Source organism: Pelodiscus sinensis, chromosome Z (assembly GCF_052426305.1).
Source record: "Pelodiscus sinensis isolate ZL-2025 chromosome Z, ASM5242630v1, whole genome shotgun sequence".
NCBI lineage: Eukaryota > Metazoa > Chordata > Testudines > Trionychidae > Pelodiscus > Pelodiscus sinensis.
The window spans coordinates 31636161-31652068 of NC_143085.1; the positions used below are offsets into that span (position 1 = coordinate 31636161).

Consider the following 15908-nt stretch of genomic DNA (forward strand, 5'->3'; position numbering starts at 1 on the left):
CCATTGTCAAAATAGGTCCCCATCTGGAAAAGATTGGGAACCGCTGTTCTATTCCATTCGCCTATGAGCATGTGGTAATAGTAGTCATACTTGCATAGTGCTGTAAATATAGAAGCATTATACACATGCTAAGTAATCAGCTCTGCTTCTTGGAGTGCTTGCTCACATCCATTCAACATGGGAATGTGTTTGCCACATGCAGCAGTGCCAGAAGATTTTTTCCCTCAGCAGTATATGTAAGGGAAGCACCCCCCAAAGTGGCACACACATGCCATGCTATAGGGAGTGCCCCCACATCCTCTCCTTCTGTTCCTTCTTGCCACCAGTGACGGTGCTTGGAACAGTGCACTCTAGCTAGGGATGTCAATATGTAGTCCATTACATGATTAACCGATAAGCCTTGGCTTATCAGTTAATCTTATTGACTACACGCACTCCTGCCTGCTTTCTGCCTCTATATGAGGCAGCAAGTGGAGAGCAGGAGCTGGTGCCAATGAGGAGCTTTAAGCAGGTTCCCCACCAGCACCAGATCCACCTGCCTCCTCCCTACCTCCATGCTACTTCTTTTAATAGAATGGCAGCAGTAAGGAGGGTGAAGGGGGCAGGATGAAGCTGATACATGCAGGGAGTCGGCTTTTGGCTCTCTGCATGTGCCAGCTCTGCAGACCTGCCTGCCTCCCCTCCTTGCTGATGCTACTGAGGCAGTGAAAAGAGGGGGAGGGGGCAGACAGGAGCTGATGCTGGGAGAGCCAGCTTAGAGGCAGCAGAACCAGCTTTTATTAAGAGGCAGTGGGGGAGGGAGGGATTGGGGCATTCTGGGCTCACTTATCGACCCATGGGAGGCGGAGCAGCCTCTGTCTGCGGGAAGCTCAGACCCCCAAAAGACAGAGGCTGCTGCTATGGACCAGCCTCTGTCTATGTCTAACTCACGCCAATGTAGACAGATGGTGCTTCACAGCAGCTTACTTCCCCCTACATCCTCCCAGCAGCTTGTGGAGGGGGGGGGGACAGGGCTGCTGCCTCTGTATCAGGGAGCTGGTTTTCCGTCTCCCCTTGCGGCCAGCTACTGGCTGCCCCTCCACGCTGCTGTCTCTGATACATGGTGGCAGGGGCTCACCATGAGTGATGCTGAGAGTGTGCTGGCTGTTGAGCCTGCTCCTGAGCCTATTGCATAGTTTTATAATTGATAATATCTCGTGGTTACACAACTATTCAATTAAACTATATCTAACATCTCCAACTCTAGCCTTAGCTGTAGCTTTAGTTGAACTTTCTCTATTCAGTTTTTAAATAGTGTGTGTCTAGATAAGTACTTGTAAATAATTGTAGATTAGCAGTTTGCCAGTCCCTTTGCAGCATTTCCCAACCTTTTTCAGATGGGGACCCATTTTGACAAGTCAGGAAGACTTGGTGACCCAGGGCAATTCAAAAAATGTGTGAATGGCTCCTTAAGAGCCACCTGGGGAGATACCTGCCCACTCTTTTGAAATGTAATGGCAACCCATATTTGGGTCCTGACCCATAGGTTGGGAAACCCTGCTCTAGGCACTTAGACTGAGGCTAGGACTTGCCCCTCTCCCCAGGCTTTAAAGCCTGTGTTAGAAGCTGCAGGCTTATGCCAGTCAGTGACCCACATACTGACTGCTGAGTGAGAGAAGCATATATTTTGGACAAGTGTCGGATCTGCAAATCTTCTTGTTCTAGGACATTAAAAAGCCCTATTCATAGAGTTCACCCTCACTGTCCAAGACCAGCACTCAGAATCATCAGCCCAGCATTGGTTGTCACTCCTGGCTCTGTGTAAGATAGGCGTGGGGAACTTCAGGCCCTGGGGCCATATGGAGCCCCCAGCTTGTCTGGATCCACTCCCTGAGGCTCAGGGTATTTGGGGAGCCCGTACTGGCACTCAAGCCTCCCTACTGCCCCACTATGAGGCAGGAGCGCACAAAATGTACTAGCCAGGGCTTCCGTAGGCTCTGCTGTGCAGGGGAAATGTGGGGAGTGTCTTTCTCCTCAATAAGGGGCCATGTCCATGAACCAAAATGGCACCCCTTCCCATGGTCCTGCCTGATGACATCAAGCCTCATCAGGACTTTCCAAAGACAGTGACAACCAACTTGGTGGAGGAGGTTCAGGATACCTCAGACTCCCTCTTTGGAGTCTTTGCCCAGGTTGTGCCAGCTAGAGAGGCCTTGCTGCTGCATGAGGGCATGGCCAAGATTGCCACGGTTCTGTGGCAGACTCCTTCATCCCTCTTGCCTCTTTCCAAAAGAGTGGAAGGGAAATACTTTGTGGCCACCAAGGACCATGAGTATCTGTATACTCAACCTGCACCAAACTCTATGATGGTGGAAACGGTCAACCACAGGGAGCATCAGGGCCAGTCTGCCCCCACTCCAAGAAATACAAAACTACAAACATTTGGATTTCTTTGGGCGTAAGCTTTATTTCTCAGCAAGCTTTCGACTTCAGGTGGCAAACCACCAAGACCTTCTTTGCCACTACAATCTCAATACGTAACAGGCAAAGTCCAAGTTTGAGACCTCACTCCAGGAAGCCCCTAGGAAAGAGTTTAAGGCTCTTGCAGAAGAGGAAGCCTCTTTAGCCAGAGCAGCACTGCAGAGGTAGGTCTATACTACAGTCCTTTGTTGGAAAAGGCTATGGAAATTGCGTTCTGCAGTTTGCATAGCTTTTTCTGATTGCTTTTCCAGAAGAGGCTTTTCCTCCATTTGGCCTGGCTATGGCTCCCAGGGTTTTCACAAAGATTATGTCAGTGGTTCTGACTTACCAGAGGCATTGAGGGGCTTAGCTATATCCCTACCTCGATGACTGGCTCATCAAGGTTCATTCTGAATCCACAAGAGCAGGCCTGCTCAGCCAGTGTGAAATTGGTGCTCCTTTAAAGTAGGAAGCCCTCAACCTGGTCTATCTACATGGCAAAGTGGACCCAGTTTTCTATATTGGCTGCCCAAAGAAGGGTCACCCCTACTGATGCTCTCCTCCAGCTGATCCTTGATTATCTCTCATGCTGGAAGAAGAAGGGTCTTGAGCTAGCTTCAGTCAGAGTTCATCTTACTACTGTTTCCATGTTTCATCCACTGATTCAAGACTGCTATGTTCTCTTGTGACATCACAATCTGATTATTTTTTTGTATTGGCCTGTACTGCATTTGCTGTGCAGCAATGTAGTCTTCAGTGCACAAGCTTCCGTTCCATTATGCCATCACGCAACACACTGGGAATGATGTAGTGTTCGACAGAGCTGTCTTGTGATCTGAATGTCCTTAAACTCCTACATGTTTCTGTAAATACTTATGTGTTGAATGGAAAAAAGACAGTTATCTGTATCTGTAACTGGTGTTCTTTGAGATGTGTTGTTCATGTCCATTCAACTTCCTACACTCCTCCACTCCGTCAGAGTTCCCAGTAAGAAAGAACTGAGGAGGGAAGGGCCAAGGAGTGCCCTATATAGTGCATGCACATGCCTTTCATGGGGTGCTGGACCCAGTCCCCTGAAGAACACCAATTGTGGAAATAGGTATTGGTGAGTTGGTTGGTTGGTTGTTTTTTGCAAGAACTCTTTAAAAAATTACTTTTTTAACCTATAGTAATTATAAAAAAATAAATTTGCACCTTAGTTGCCCTCAGATCTCTCAATCAAAGGATCTGCACATACTAAAAACTATTCTAGGATATTAGAGAGTTTGCCAAACATACAAACTGTATGTTCTATGAAATGGGAGAGTTAATGAACTCCCCAAATTATAAAGTGAATTTGAAAAGTGTCTCATCTGGTGGGGGGTACCATTACAGGCAGTCCCCGGGTTACATGGATCCGACTTACATCAGATCCCTACTTACAAACGGGGTGAGGCAACCCCACACTAGCTGCTTCCCCCCAGCAGACCAGGGAGACGCAAAGCTAGCACACCCCCCCCCCCAGCAGACCAGGGAGGTGTGGAGCGGCTTTTCTCAGCAGACACCTCAGCTTGGGAATAAAGGACTGAGGGAAGTGAGGTGTGGGAGAATAAAACTGAGCTCTGGAGAAATGTTTGACTAGAGTTTCCCCTACAATTATGTACCAGTTCTGACTTACATACAAATTCAACTTAAGAACAAACCTACAGTCCCTATCTTGTATGTAACCCGGGGACTGCCTGTATAATGCCAGACAGTACTAAATAGATGAAATAATGTGCACAACTGATGATAAAATTAAGAGTTCTTTCAACAGCAAATACCTTGGTCAATATTTTTTACTTATGCCTCATAACTTTTGTTTTTAGGGAGAGGAATCTCTAAGCTTACTAAAATCTCTGCCGTTTGCTGAATCTGAGGAAGTTGCAGAGAGATTGTGTATATGGGCAAGACTGGTATTACAGAATGTAACAGATAATTCTGAAGAGGTACTGACTAATTTCACTTCATAAAATACATATATGCTGATTGTTCTAAATCAGAGGGGGACAAAATACAACCTGCCAGACTTCTGCATCTCTCCTGTAGCCCAGCACTAGCGTTGGATTGGCTCCCTGCCTTCTGCACTCTGCATGCTGTTGAAAGTTGCCAGGTGTCATCTGCATGCCCAGAGGGAGGAAGGGCTTTGCACACTGCCCCTGCCTCCAGCATAATTTCACAACTCTCCTTGGCCAGTTTCTGGCCAATGGGAGCTGCCTGGGCCATGCTTGTGGTGCAAACTGTGTGTAGAATACCTTCTCTCCCCTCTTAGGGTGCATGGCATGCAGAAGGCAGGGAGCCTGCCTGAGGGTTCCACTGGGCTGCTCATGAGGAGCTGCCTACATAAGCACCTGCCAGCCAGAGCCTGCACTCTCCCTCTTCTAATCTTTTTCCCCCCACTCTGGCACCCATGCTCTTTCCCATATCTTACACTCCCTCCTGCACCCCTCTTCCAAGTCAGAATCCTCTCCTGCATCTGTGCCACCTCTTAAACCCTGCACTTTAAATCCTTTACCCCAGGTAACAACTCCCTCCTGCCCTAGATCACAATCCAAACCTCTGGACTCCTGCCCCAAGTTATAGCCCTCTCCCAGACTCAGCATTCCCACCTATAACCCTCTTCCAGTTTCAAATCCTCTTCTGCAACCATACTCCCTCCTGGAGTCTGCACTCCCTTCTCACCCCAATCTCCTACTCCTCTTTCATCCAAACTCCCTGTCAGATACTCTTTCCTGCACCCCACTACCCTATCCTGCATTCCCTTCTGCACTCAAGCTTTATCCCTGATGTTCAGCCTCCTCCATTAATATGGAAAAGTGCAGCCTTTGACCACTTAGAAAATTCTTGTAGTGGCTTTCCCCGTCAAAAATTATTGTTCATATCTGTTCTAAATGTTGCTTTCGACATACATATGATTAATGTAGAGTTGGTGAAAGCTAATGTATGTTTCAAAGATACAAAGGTACATATTTCTTGTTTTTTGTATTAATTAATCCATTCAGTAAAAAGCTAATGATGTAAGATAAAACTATTTTATCAGAATGTTTCCCATAGTTTTGAGGCACACATTCATCTTTGATACAAAGATTTGCATAGTTGATTCCCATGTATATTTATATAATTATAAATGAAAATCCTAATGCATTACCCTAACTTTAATCAGTAGTAAATTCAGGATTTAACAAACTGATATAGCTCAAATAATTTTAAAAATTTGTCTAAGATCTAAAATGTTTGTAAATGACACAGCAATGACATATGCTGAAATAAATGTCAATACTTGCAAATTATGGAAAAGCACTTTCAAAAATAAGAATAAAACGTATTATTATCCTAGGCTCTTTATTTTGTTTTTGTCTAACTAAATGACAAAGTTTTATTTTCCAAATCTCAGTTAAGATCCAGTAAGTTGCTGTGACTATAGTAAATAATTTTGGTGCTACAACGTTCCATGTATAAAGTGTACCTATTTATGCTACGGAATTTCCGTTTCTTTTATATTTGAATTCAGTAATATAAATCCTAGAGACATGAGAAGCCTTGATCATAATTGCTTCATATAATGAAAGCTTGAGAAGTCTCTGTTTGACATTCGTAGTAATGTCCAAATTTTGCCTCTGTTGAATGTAATTCTGCTGCCATCATAATTTACTTAGTTTTAAATACACATCTCAGATTATTTTACCCATTGAAGACCAAATGAAATATTAACTTATTACTTTTTTTCAGCGCAAAACACAAATGTGTATAACAAAGTCACTTGTGGCAGTTCTTAAATTCCTGCTTAGCATTCAGAAAGGTAAGTTGTAACTTCCCCTTATGTGTTGTCACAATAAGTAGCTCAATAAGTAAATATTTTTCTTATTTTATAGAAAATCCTCTGAAGGAAGATGAATGCAAAGCAAACTTAAAAATGTTTGAATCGCTTGCTAGCCTGCAGGTAAGTATTTTATAGTTGCAAGAAAATAAATAGGTTGGAAATTACTGAATGTTACTAAATGCGTTTTTTAAAATGAATGCTATTAAAATATAACTTTAGTTTCAATTTTAATACATTTGCTGTGTGTAATAATGTCTTACAAATGAACTAAAATGTTCAAATAGCCATGGATGATTGATCAACAGATTTTGTCAAATTACTTTTTTGCTATCATTGTAATACAGATAGCTGTAATACAGAGAGCTGATAGGTAAGGTCCCATGGGAATCAAGATTGAGGGAAAAAACAGCTGAGGAGAGTTGGCAGATTTTCAAAGGGACATTGTTAAGGGCCCAAAAGCAAGCTATTCTGCTGCGTCGGAAAGATAGAAAATTTGGCAAAAGACCGCCTTGGCTTAACCATGAGATCTTGCATGATCTAAAAATCAAAAAGGAGTCATATAAAAAATGGAAAGTAGGACAAATTACAAAGAATGAATATAGGCAAACAACACAGGAATGCATGGGCAAGATTTGAAAGGCAAAGGCACAAAATGAGCTCAAACTAGCTACAGGAAAAAAGGGAAACAAGAAGACTTTTTATAAATACATTAGAAGCAAGAGGAAGACCAAGGACAGGGTAGACCCACTGCTCAGTGAGGAGGGAGAAACAGTAACAGGAAATTTGGAAATGGCATTAATGCTTAATGACTTCTTTGTTTCAGTCTTTACCAAGAAGTCTGAAGGAAAGCCTAACATAGTGAATACTAGTGGGAAGGGGGGAGGTTTGGAAAATAAAATTAAAAAAGAACAAGTTAAAAATCACCTAAAAAAAGTTAGATGCCTGCAAGTCACCAGGGCACCAATCTGATAGCTTTCTCTGATTGGATAAAGAGTCCTGTGGATAAGGGAGAAGCGGTGGATGTGGTATACCTAGACTTTAGAAAGGCTTTTGATACGGTCTCGCATGATATTCTTATCAATAAACTAGGCAAATACAACTTAGATGGGGCTACTATAAGGTGGGTGCATACCTGGCTGGATAACGATACTCAGGGAGCAGTTATTAATGGTTCACAATCCTGCTGGAAAGGTATAACAAGTAGGGTTCCTCAGGGGTCTGTTTTGGGACCGGCTCTGTTCGATATCTTCATCAATGATTTAGATATTGGCATAGAAAGTACGTTTAAGTTTGCAGATGATACCAAGCTGGGAGGGGTTGCGACTGCTCTGGAGGATAGAGTCATAATTCAAAATGATCTGGACAAATTGGAGAAATGGTCTGAGGTAAACAGGATGAAGTTTAATAAAGACAAATGGAAAGTGCTTCACTTAGGAAGGAACAATCAGTTTCACATATACAGAATGGGAAGCGACTGTCTAGGAAGGAGTACGGCAGAAAGAGATCTAGGGGTTATAGTGGACCACAAACTTAATATGAGTCAGCAGTGTGATTCTGTTGCAAAAAAAGCAAATATGATTCTGGGATGCATTAACAGGTGTGTTGTGAGCAAGACACGAGAAGTCATTCTTCTGCTCTACTCTGTGCTGGTTAGGCCTCAGTTGGAGTATTGTGTCCAGTTCTGGGCACCGCATTTCAAGAAAGATGTGGAGAAATTGGAGAGGGTCCAGAGAAGAGCAACAAGAATGAGTAAAGGTCTAAAGAACATGACCTATGAAGGAAGGCTGAAAGAATTGGGTTTGTTTAGTTTAGAAAAGGAAAGACTGAGGTGGGACATGATAACCGTTTTCAGGTATCTAAAAGGGTGTCATAAGGAGGGAGAAAATGTGTTCATCTTGGCATCTGAGGATCAAACAAGAAGCAATGGGCTTAAACTGCAGCAAGGGAGGTTTAGGTTGGACATTAAAAAAAGTTCCTAACTGTCAGGGTAGTTAAACACTGGAATAAATTGCCCAGGGAGGTTGTGGAAACCCCATCTCTGGAGATATTTAAGTGTAGGTTAGATAAATGTCTATCAGGGATGGTCTAGACAGTATTTGGTCCTGCCATGAGGGCAGGGGACCGGACTCAATGACTGTTCGAGGTCCTTTCCAGTCCTAGTATTCTATGATTCTTTAAAACTGTCTGATCTGTTTTGTGTGCATGGATTCTTTGGCGAAGTGTCTGAGACGTTTGTCTAATGTACATAGCAGACAGACACTCCCGGCACATGATGGCATAAATTATTCCCGCTCATCCAGAAATATAATTTATGCCATCATGTGCTGACAGTGTCCAGCCAATGGGAGATGTAGGAAGCGGTGTCGAATGCCCAGCTGGAGCAGTTCTCATCTGCAGTGGATCCAGCCTGGCTGCAGCAGTCCTGCCTACCCTCCTTTAATCTGTTAAACATAAACGTTTAATTGATTAACCGGGATTTTACATCGCTGTTCTCAGCAAAGATTTTCTAATAGTGCTGTAATACTCTTGGATGGTATCAAGAACTGATCCCCTTTTGCATAGTAAACAGCAGGGGTATGTCTACACTACCCTCCTATTTCGAAATAGGAGGGTAATGTAGGCATACCGCAAGGAGTAACGGTAGTTCGAACTATGAAGCCTAGTTCGAACTACCTAGTTCGTGCCGCGTGTAGCCGCGCGGCACGGGGTTCGAACAAGCGGGGATTTAAAAATGGCGGCGCCCCGCTTATGCAAATGAAGCCCGGGAAATTCAAATCCTGGGCTTCATTTGCAATTGCGGTATGCCTACATTACCCCGCTAGTTCGAACTAGCGGGGTAGTGTAGACATACCCCAGTATATTTAATATATTAGGAAATATTACACAGTTAAACAAAAGATAGTATCAGAGGGGTAGCCGTGTTAGTCTGAATCTGCAAAAGCAGCAAGGAGTCCTGTGGCACCTTATAGACTAACAGAAGTGCTGGAGCTTAAGCTTTTGTGGGCAAAGACCCACTTTGTCAGATGCATCTGATGAAGTGGGTCTTTGCCCACGAAAGCTTATGCTCCAACACTTCGGTTAAAGAAAATATATAGAATCAAAAAGTGTTGTTTGTTTTGTTTTTTGTTTTAAATATTAATTAGCTATATTCTATAATCTACATTTGGTTTTCTACTGACTGATGTGAACTAATAAACTTGATGTTGTGATGAAATAGATCTGTGAGGCAATGAATGTGAAAAGTTAAACTCAATTTCTAAAGTAAGTCACATGAGTAAGAAGTATTTGTTCTGTTTTACTTTTTGTTGCAGGAGGATTTTGATATCTTTATTTCAGTCAAGGATTATGGGAATCGTTCATTGATATCTCAGCTTCTTGAAGAACAAATAAAAGCCTATGAAAATATCGAGTCCATGGCAAAATCTAGAGATGTGCAAGCAATGAATTCTGAAGATGATAGTAAAACAAAGAACTGTTCCATTGAATTAAGACTTTACAAACTAGGTTTGCTTCTGCAAATGACAGAGCAAGAGTTGGGGGCAATGCTGGCACTGAGATCATTAGATGCTGGAAAAATTGAAGAGGCAATAAAGATATGCAGGTAAAATTTCAGAAGAGTTTAGGATTGGTAATATTAAAATAAGAAAAAAAATGCAGTGAACTCTTTCTGATACTCTGCAGCAGCTGATAGCTGTAATGCAAAGGCAAGATCAGGTAGAGGGAAAAGGAACCACATGGTAGATCCACTTAAACTATACACTGTGTTATGCTGACTACAAGATTAAGTTCACCTTGGATTGTTTGGAGTCTCCCGATGTGTTTTTCCATAATATGGTCATTAGTCCCATCCTCTTTACAAAGGTTAAGTTTAAATTTAAAAGTGTTAGGCGATATTGCAGAGTCAACTTAAGGGTGCAAAAAACCCACACCACTAATTAGACAGTTAAATTGTCCTAACCCCCAGCAAAGTAAAAGATCTCAGTGATACAGTTGAACAAGGCTATTTGTTTATTCTAGTGATTTAATACTGCTGTATTGGATGAAAAATCCAAGTAGACAATATTAGCCTGCCACGGTATATAGCTGAGCTTCTAGAATCCTGTAAATTCATGGAAACCACCCAAATCCTAATCTGTCCTACTTTTGGTAGCTGAAACCATTTGATTGTTATGCCTCTCTAGTTAGGTCCCTCAGGTACCTTATTATCTTCCTGAAAGTGGTACAAAATGTAAGATAAACTAAAATATTTTAACTTCCAATAAACTAATTTCACAATAATCAGTAGTTTTATACAAAGTATGGTACTAGTTGTCCTTTTTCTTGCATATTTCTTGATTCATATTTCAGTCCCAGCAGCACCACCTATTGGTGAGTTAATTTACTTTGATTTTGTTGGGTTAATATTAATGCCTCATAAGAAAGTTATGGTTTTGATCTTAGATCTGAATTTAACAGATTATTTTCCCCTTTTTTCATTAAAGCGATTTATATGAAAACTACTGTAATGAAGAAACAGGGAAGTTGCTATTTTTATCTTGTCAAAAACTTTGTCATATGTTGGGAGCCAGTGTTCCAAAGATCACAGCTAAAGGACTGAATTTTCCAGCTGTGATACATGAGATGGCATGCCAAGCAGCTACAATATGCAGTCCAGGTAATTCAGTATCATTTTTTAGTTGTTTTCATGTTGGAAGAATAGGTTTTTAGATAAATTACTTTTCTATGAAACATGAAAACAAAAAGTGAATTTGAATGCCCCTTTAAAAATGGGTGACACTTACCAAATGGTGCTTTCCCTTTATAATATAATATATAATTTACATAACAATGACAATAATTTTAATTTCTCACAGATATGTTGTTAGATTCTCTGGAGCTATGTAAATATACATTGGCTGTCAAGGAAATATACAGGCAATGCCATATAGAAAACCGTGGATTTATATCAAAGGTAACAACTTTCAAATTGAACAGTTTGACACTTACCTTTTTCCCCTTTCAATGGTTTATGAAATATTTACTATTTGTGTATTTTGCCAACTTGCCAAGGAATATCAAACTATAGGTGCTAATCAGCTTCTGCCATCCAGACCAAAATATAACTAATTTCCTCTAAGTAAAAAATTTTTGTAGTCTGTATGGTGCATCTTATCTTGCCAAAACATCTATTTGTGTACCATTATTAAAACTGATAATTTAATGTTTATTAATTTCTGCTGCCAGGCAGCTAGAACTCATAGAACACTGATTCTGAAAAATATTTTTCAAAAACTGATGCGATTGTACAATGATGTGTACGTGGGTAATGGATTTTTTTTTCATTAATACATGTAGAATTTGGAAACAATTTGACCCTATCCCTTTGTTATTGCTGGTGGTGTTTGTTGTTGAGGCCTAACAACAGTTAGCAAAACAAGTATCTTACATTTTCAAACATGAGCATCTTCCTGAATTTGCAAACTTGATCTGTAAGGTCATCAATTTATTAGTTTTACGATTATGCATACTTTTTAGTGAATACCTTTTATGGTGCTTTTTTGCAATGTGTTAATTTAGGCGGCATCTTTTGGAGCTGATAAGGATCCTTATGAAGAATGGACCTGTGATGATTTCTTTAGTGAAGATGGAATAGTCCTTGATTCACTGGTGCTCTCAGTTGCATATGCAACTATTTCTTCCCTTTTGCCTCTTGCAGGTATCTTTTTTTTCCTTTGTTACGAGTTAATGTACAGTTTTTATCCCATTTCCTATTAAACTGATTTTAAGAAGGAATATATATATATAATTCAGTATACTTGTTTTAAACTCATATCTTTCTAACCATTCATCTCGCGTAGTTTTTGATGACTTCAGCAATTACGAATAGATGTTTGCATTATATTTGGTGTTCTTGATTATGGAATTTATTTCTTGTGTATAGCAGTAATTACATTTATTTTCTTAATATTTCATTGTATTTAATTCTACATATTTCATTTTTATTAAAGTATATTTAGATCATCTATTTATAAATGTTATGCTAATTGACTAGGAAGCTAAAAATCAAAGTTTATCAGTATGAAGGAAATTGTTTGGCTGTGGTTTTTTGTTGTTGTTGTTGTTGTTGTTTTATCCTAACATGGGAAAACAAATGAGTGCTATCTTCCATCCAGGCAAAGGAGTTTACACACAGTTCTTGAAGGGGTAATGGAAAATACCCATTCCTATTTTTTCCTGCGTAGATGAGAAAATAGTGCCCATCTTATGAAGTAACATCCAATTACACTCAAGAAAATTACAGAAAAGATCTTAGCTCTCAGTCAGATGGGGAACTAATTAATGATCAAGCTTTATTTTTGTATTTGTTTCAAAGTATACAATTTTAATAGTAACTTCCAATGTTTATAAATTTGCTAAGATCATAGTGCACTACTCACAAATACTTATCTCATTGGCAGATACAAAGAGGTATCCTTTGGATTCCATAAGCTTGGCAAACTGTCCATTTATTCCAGGTACTGTGAAGACATTAACAGCACAAAAGTAAAATACTCTAAAATAGTACTACTAAATGTTTAATCCCAGAAAAGCAAGAACACACCTGTTTAATGCTAAATAATTGTCTAAGATTTCCCACCAATGTAGAATTTTAACACCCATGCATAACCACAACCCTCTGTTAAACTACAGTTGAGGACCACTTAAATAGTGCACCACACAGCTTTTAGTTTAGTTATCAGTACTGCTTGCACTGAGTGTATTGTATCTGAAATCTGAAGAATGCCCTTGCTTCTCTCTTATTGCTGGGTGTTAGTTTTGAACCATAAATCTCTTTCTAGTAGAAAATCCTCTCTTTGGAAAGTCCATCATTTCATGTCTTATTCTAGCAACTAATCAACTTGGGTTCTTGAGCTGTCTATCTTTAGTTAGCTTTTATCTGGGAACAGAGTGTTCTTAGTGGAAGGTCCATTATTAATTATTATGCATTACAGTAGTGCTTCGGGGCCACATTGTAGGCACTAAACAAACACACACATTCCTGCTCTGAAGAGTTTACATTCAAAAGGAACAAGACAGGCAAGAGGTGAGGGAGGTATAACATACAAATAGATGGGGAAAACTGGAGCACGAAGAACTATAACATCGTTCTTCATCTCTCATTGTTGAATATGAAACTCACTTCTGTATCTCTGTTACATTACAGCACACATTATGAAACTGTGCACTTCCCCATGGATGGGTTGAATGTGGATGAGTGGATTGAGAATAGGAGGGTTTTAATTCTACAGATGAAAATCAGAGTTATGAACACCAGAATTACCAATCACACACATCATTTTGAACCAGAAGTATGAGACAGCAATAGATATACATCCAAATAAAATCAACTATAAAACAGTACTGTGTTAAATGTAAACTGCTAAAGAAAAAAGGAAAGCAGTATTTTTCTTCTGCATAGTAAAGTTTCAAAGCTGTATTAACCCAATGTTCAGTTGAAAACTATTGAAAGAGCAACTGCATTTTTGTTCAAAGTTACAAACTTTTCAGAAGAATATTCCTGAGGTGTTCATAATTCTAAGGCTCTACTGCATGTGTCTAACACTTTTGGACAGGTCCATTTGTATATATCTAACATGAATATAACTGTCCAAAAATGGGCCTCAAATACAGATTGAACAAGAATGATATAACACAACTTCGTGGTAACCTACACTCATTCTTGAAACAGAAAAGCAATTATCTAATGATGTACAGGTTGAATCTCTCTCGTCCAGGACTCTCTGATCCAGCATCGGATGTGCTCTAGCATCCTCAGAGATCCCTGGGGGGGAGAGGTGGAAATTGTGGCATCAGGACCACAGGTGTTTCTGGACCAGAGAGCCTGGTGACAGTGGGGCTTGTTAGTAGCCAAGAGCCTGGCCACAGCCAGGAGGAGAGTCTGAGTGGGATGAGGAGTAAGGGCTGGTGACTGGGAGTGGAGCCCTAAAGCCAGTAGCCAAGGAAACGTCATTGACCTCTAGTTTGGCAAACTCTTTGGTTTGGGACTGGTCAATTCCCTACTATGCTGGACCAGAGAGGTCCAACCTGTACTAGGGAGGCAACATGATCCCGTGGATAGGGCATTTGATTGGAAGTCATAAGACTTGCATCTCCCACTCACCTGAGTGCATTGGGCAGATCATTTTTACTTCTCTGTGCCTGAGTTTCCTTGTGTAAAACAAGGAAAATGTTATCAACGTTCTGTTTGGACACAGCTTCCCGCAGCTGGAGGAGGGCGTGTATGAACCCCACCTATTCCTACTAAGCTTCCTTAATATATAACCTATTCTTTTTTTTTTTTTTGTAAAACATTCTGTAGGACAGAATCTTCTGGTGCCAGTCAAAAAGCCCATTTCTGCACTGTTCCAGAACCTAATGGAGTGCAGTCAGTATGAGTTAGCCTTGCAGCTAACCTTTTGTCTGTTTGGATCCTGTGTTCAGCACTGTGTATCAAGCAACATGGATATATGTCTGAGTGAGAAGGTATGAACAAACCTTATGCTGAATTTCACTGGAAGAGAATTTTAGAAATCTGCCAGATATGACTGAGGAATAGCTATTATGATGAACATTCTCATTAGAATGGACCTTGAGCTTGTTTGGAGGTTCTAGCAGGGAAGTTCATCTCATCACCATCTGATTAGTTGTTTAGTTGCCTGTATGAAACAAACTGTTGGTCTCCCTTTTTAGTGGACAAATTGTTCCACACTGCAAAACCACTATTCTAACTGAAACTCTTGAGAGACTGTATAGGAAATGTGGGTTGAATGGGTGCTGATAAAATGTACCCTTCCTTGATCTTTCTTTCTTTTCTCTCTTGCATGAGGATTGGAGGAAATTACCATAGAATGGTGAGGGGAAGGTTGCAGGTTACACAATTCAAACAGTGCCTTTCTGGATAAACAAGAGGACTTGCGTGGCTAGTGCTCTGCATCTGAAACATTTCTCAAGCATTTAGTTCATTCTGAAATAACTTGCAAATGTCTCTTAAATAACAAGAAAAGTAGTAATTTGTAAAAGTGCTTTTTTAAAAACTCTGAAAACTTACTTTCTTGTCTGCCCTTTTTTGCACTAGATACATGATGGCAAAATGCTAACTGATGCTAAAAGCTTTCTTACTGCTTTGAAAAAAAAATCCTCTTCAGTGATTGTGACTACTGTCAGGTCCTTATTACACAAGGTAAGCATACTGCATACAGAAACATTGCATGGGACCTTCCTGACTGTGATTTGAATTCTGAGAAACTCCTATTAGCTCATTTTCCTTACTTTGTCGCTTCTAAAGAATATTAAAGGGCTCATTCCATACCCTTACTATTGCCTTATTGTATTGCTTTTCCAATACCAAATACAGGTCTCATCTAGACTACGCTAAACTGTCGAAAGAGGATATGCAAATTCCACAGGAATTTGCATATCTTCTTCCGATCTCAATTTTGACAGTGAAAGTAGTCTGGATGTGGGTTTTTTCCGGCAACCTCCCAGCCCCCCCCCCCCCCTTTTTTGAAAAGCCTCATAAGCCTCATTTTTTGAGGAAAAGCGGCTTTTCAAAAAAGGGGTGGAGTTGCTGGAAAAAAAAATGTCCAGGCTACTTTCAGTCTCGAAAGCGAGA

General features: G+C 40.5%; 1 protein-coding gene across 7 annotated transcripts in view; it reads left to right on the top strand.

Annotated features, from left to right (window-relative positions):
• Positions 1-15908, top strand: part of KNTC1 (kinetochore associated 1) — a 146529-nt gene that overhangs the window by 76888 nt on the left and 53733 nt on the right. For all 7 annotated transcript variants that reach the window (XM_075898678.2, XM_089775156.1, XM_075898679.2 and 4 more), the window contains 10 exons: positions 4287-4406; positions 6187-6256; positions 6330-6397; positions 9589-9878; positions 10759-10931; positions 11131-11228; positions 11834-11972; positions 12715-12771; positions 14616-14779; positions 15372-15476. In XM_075898678.2, the coding sequence (XP_075754793.2) occupies positions 4287-4406; positions 6187-6256; positions 6330-6397; positions 9589-9878; positions 10759-10931; positions 11131-11228; positions 11834-11972; positions 12715-12771; positions 14616-14779; positions 15372-15476 (1284 nt within the window). The remainder of the gene's footprint in view (positions 1-4286; positions 4407-6186; positions 6257-6329; positions 6398-9588; positions 9879-10758; positions 10932-11130; positions 11229-11833; positions 11973-12714; positions 12772-14615; positions 14780-15371; positions 15477-15908) is intronic.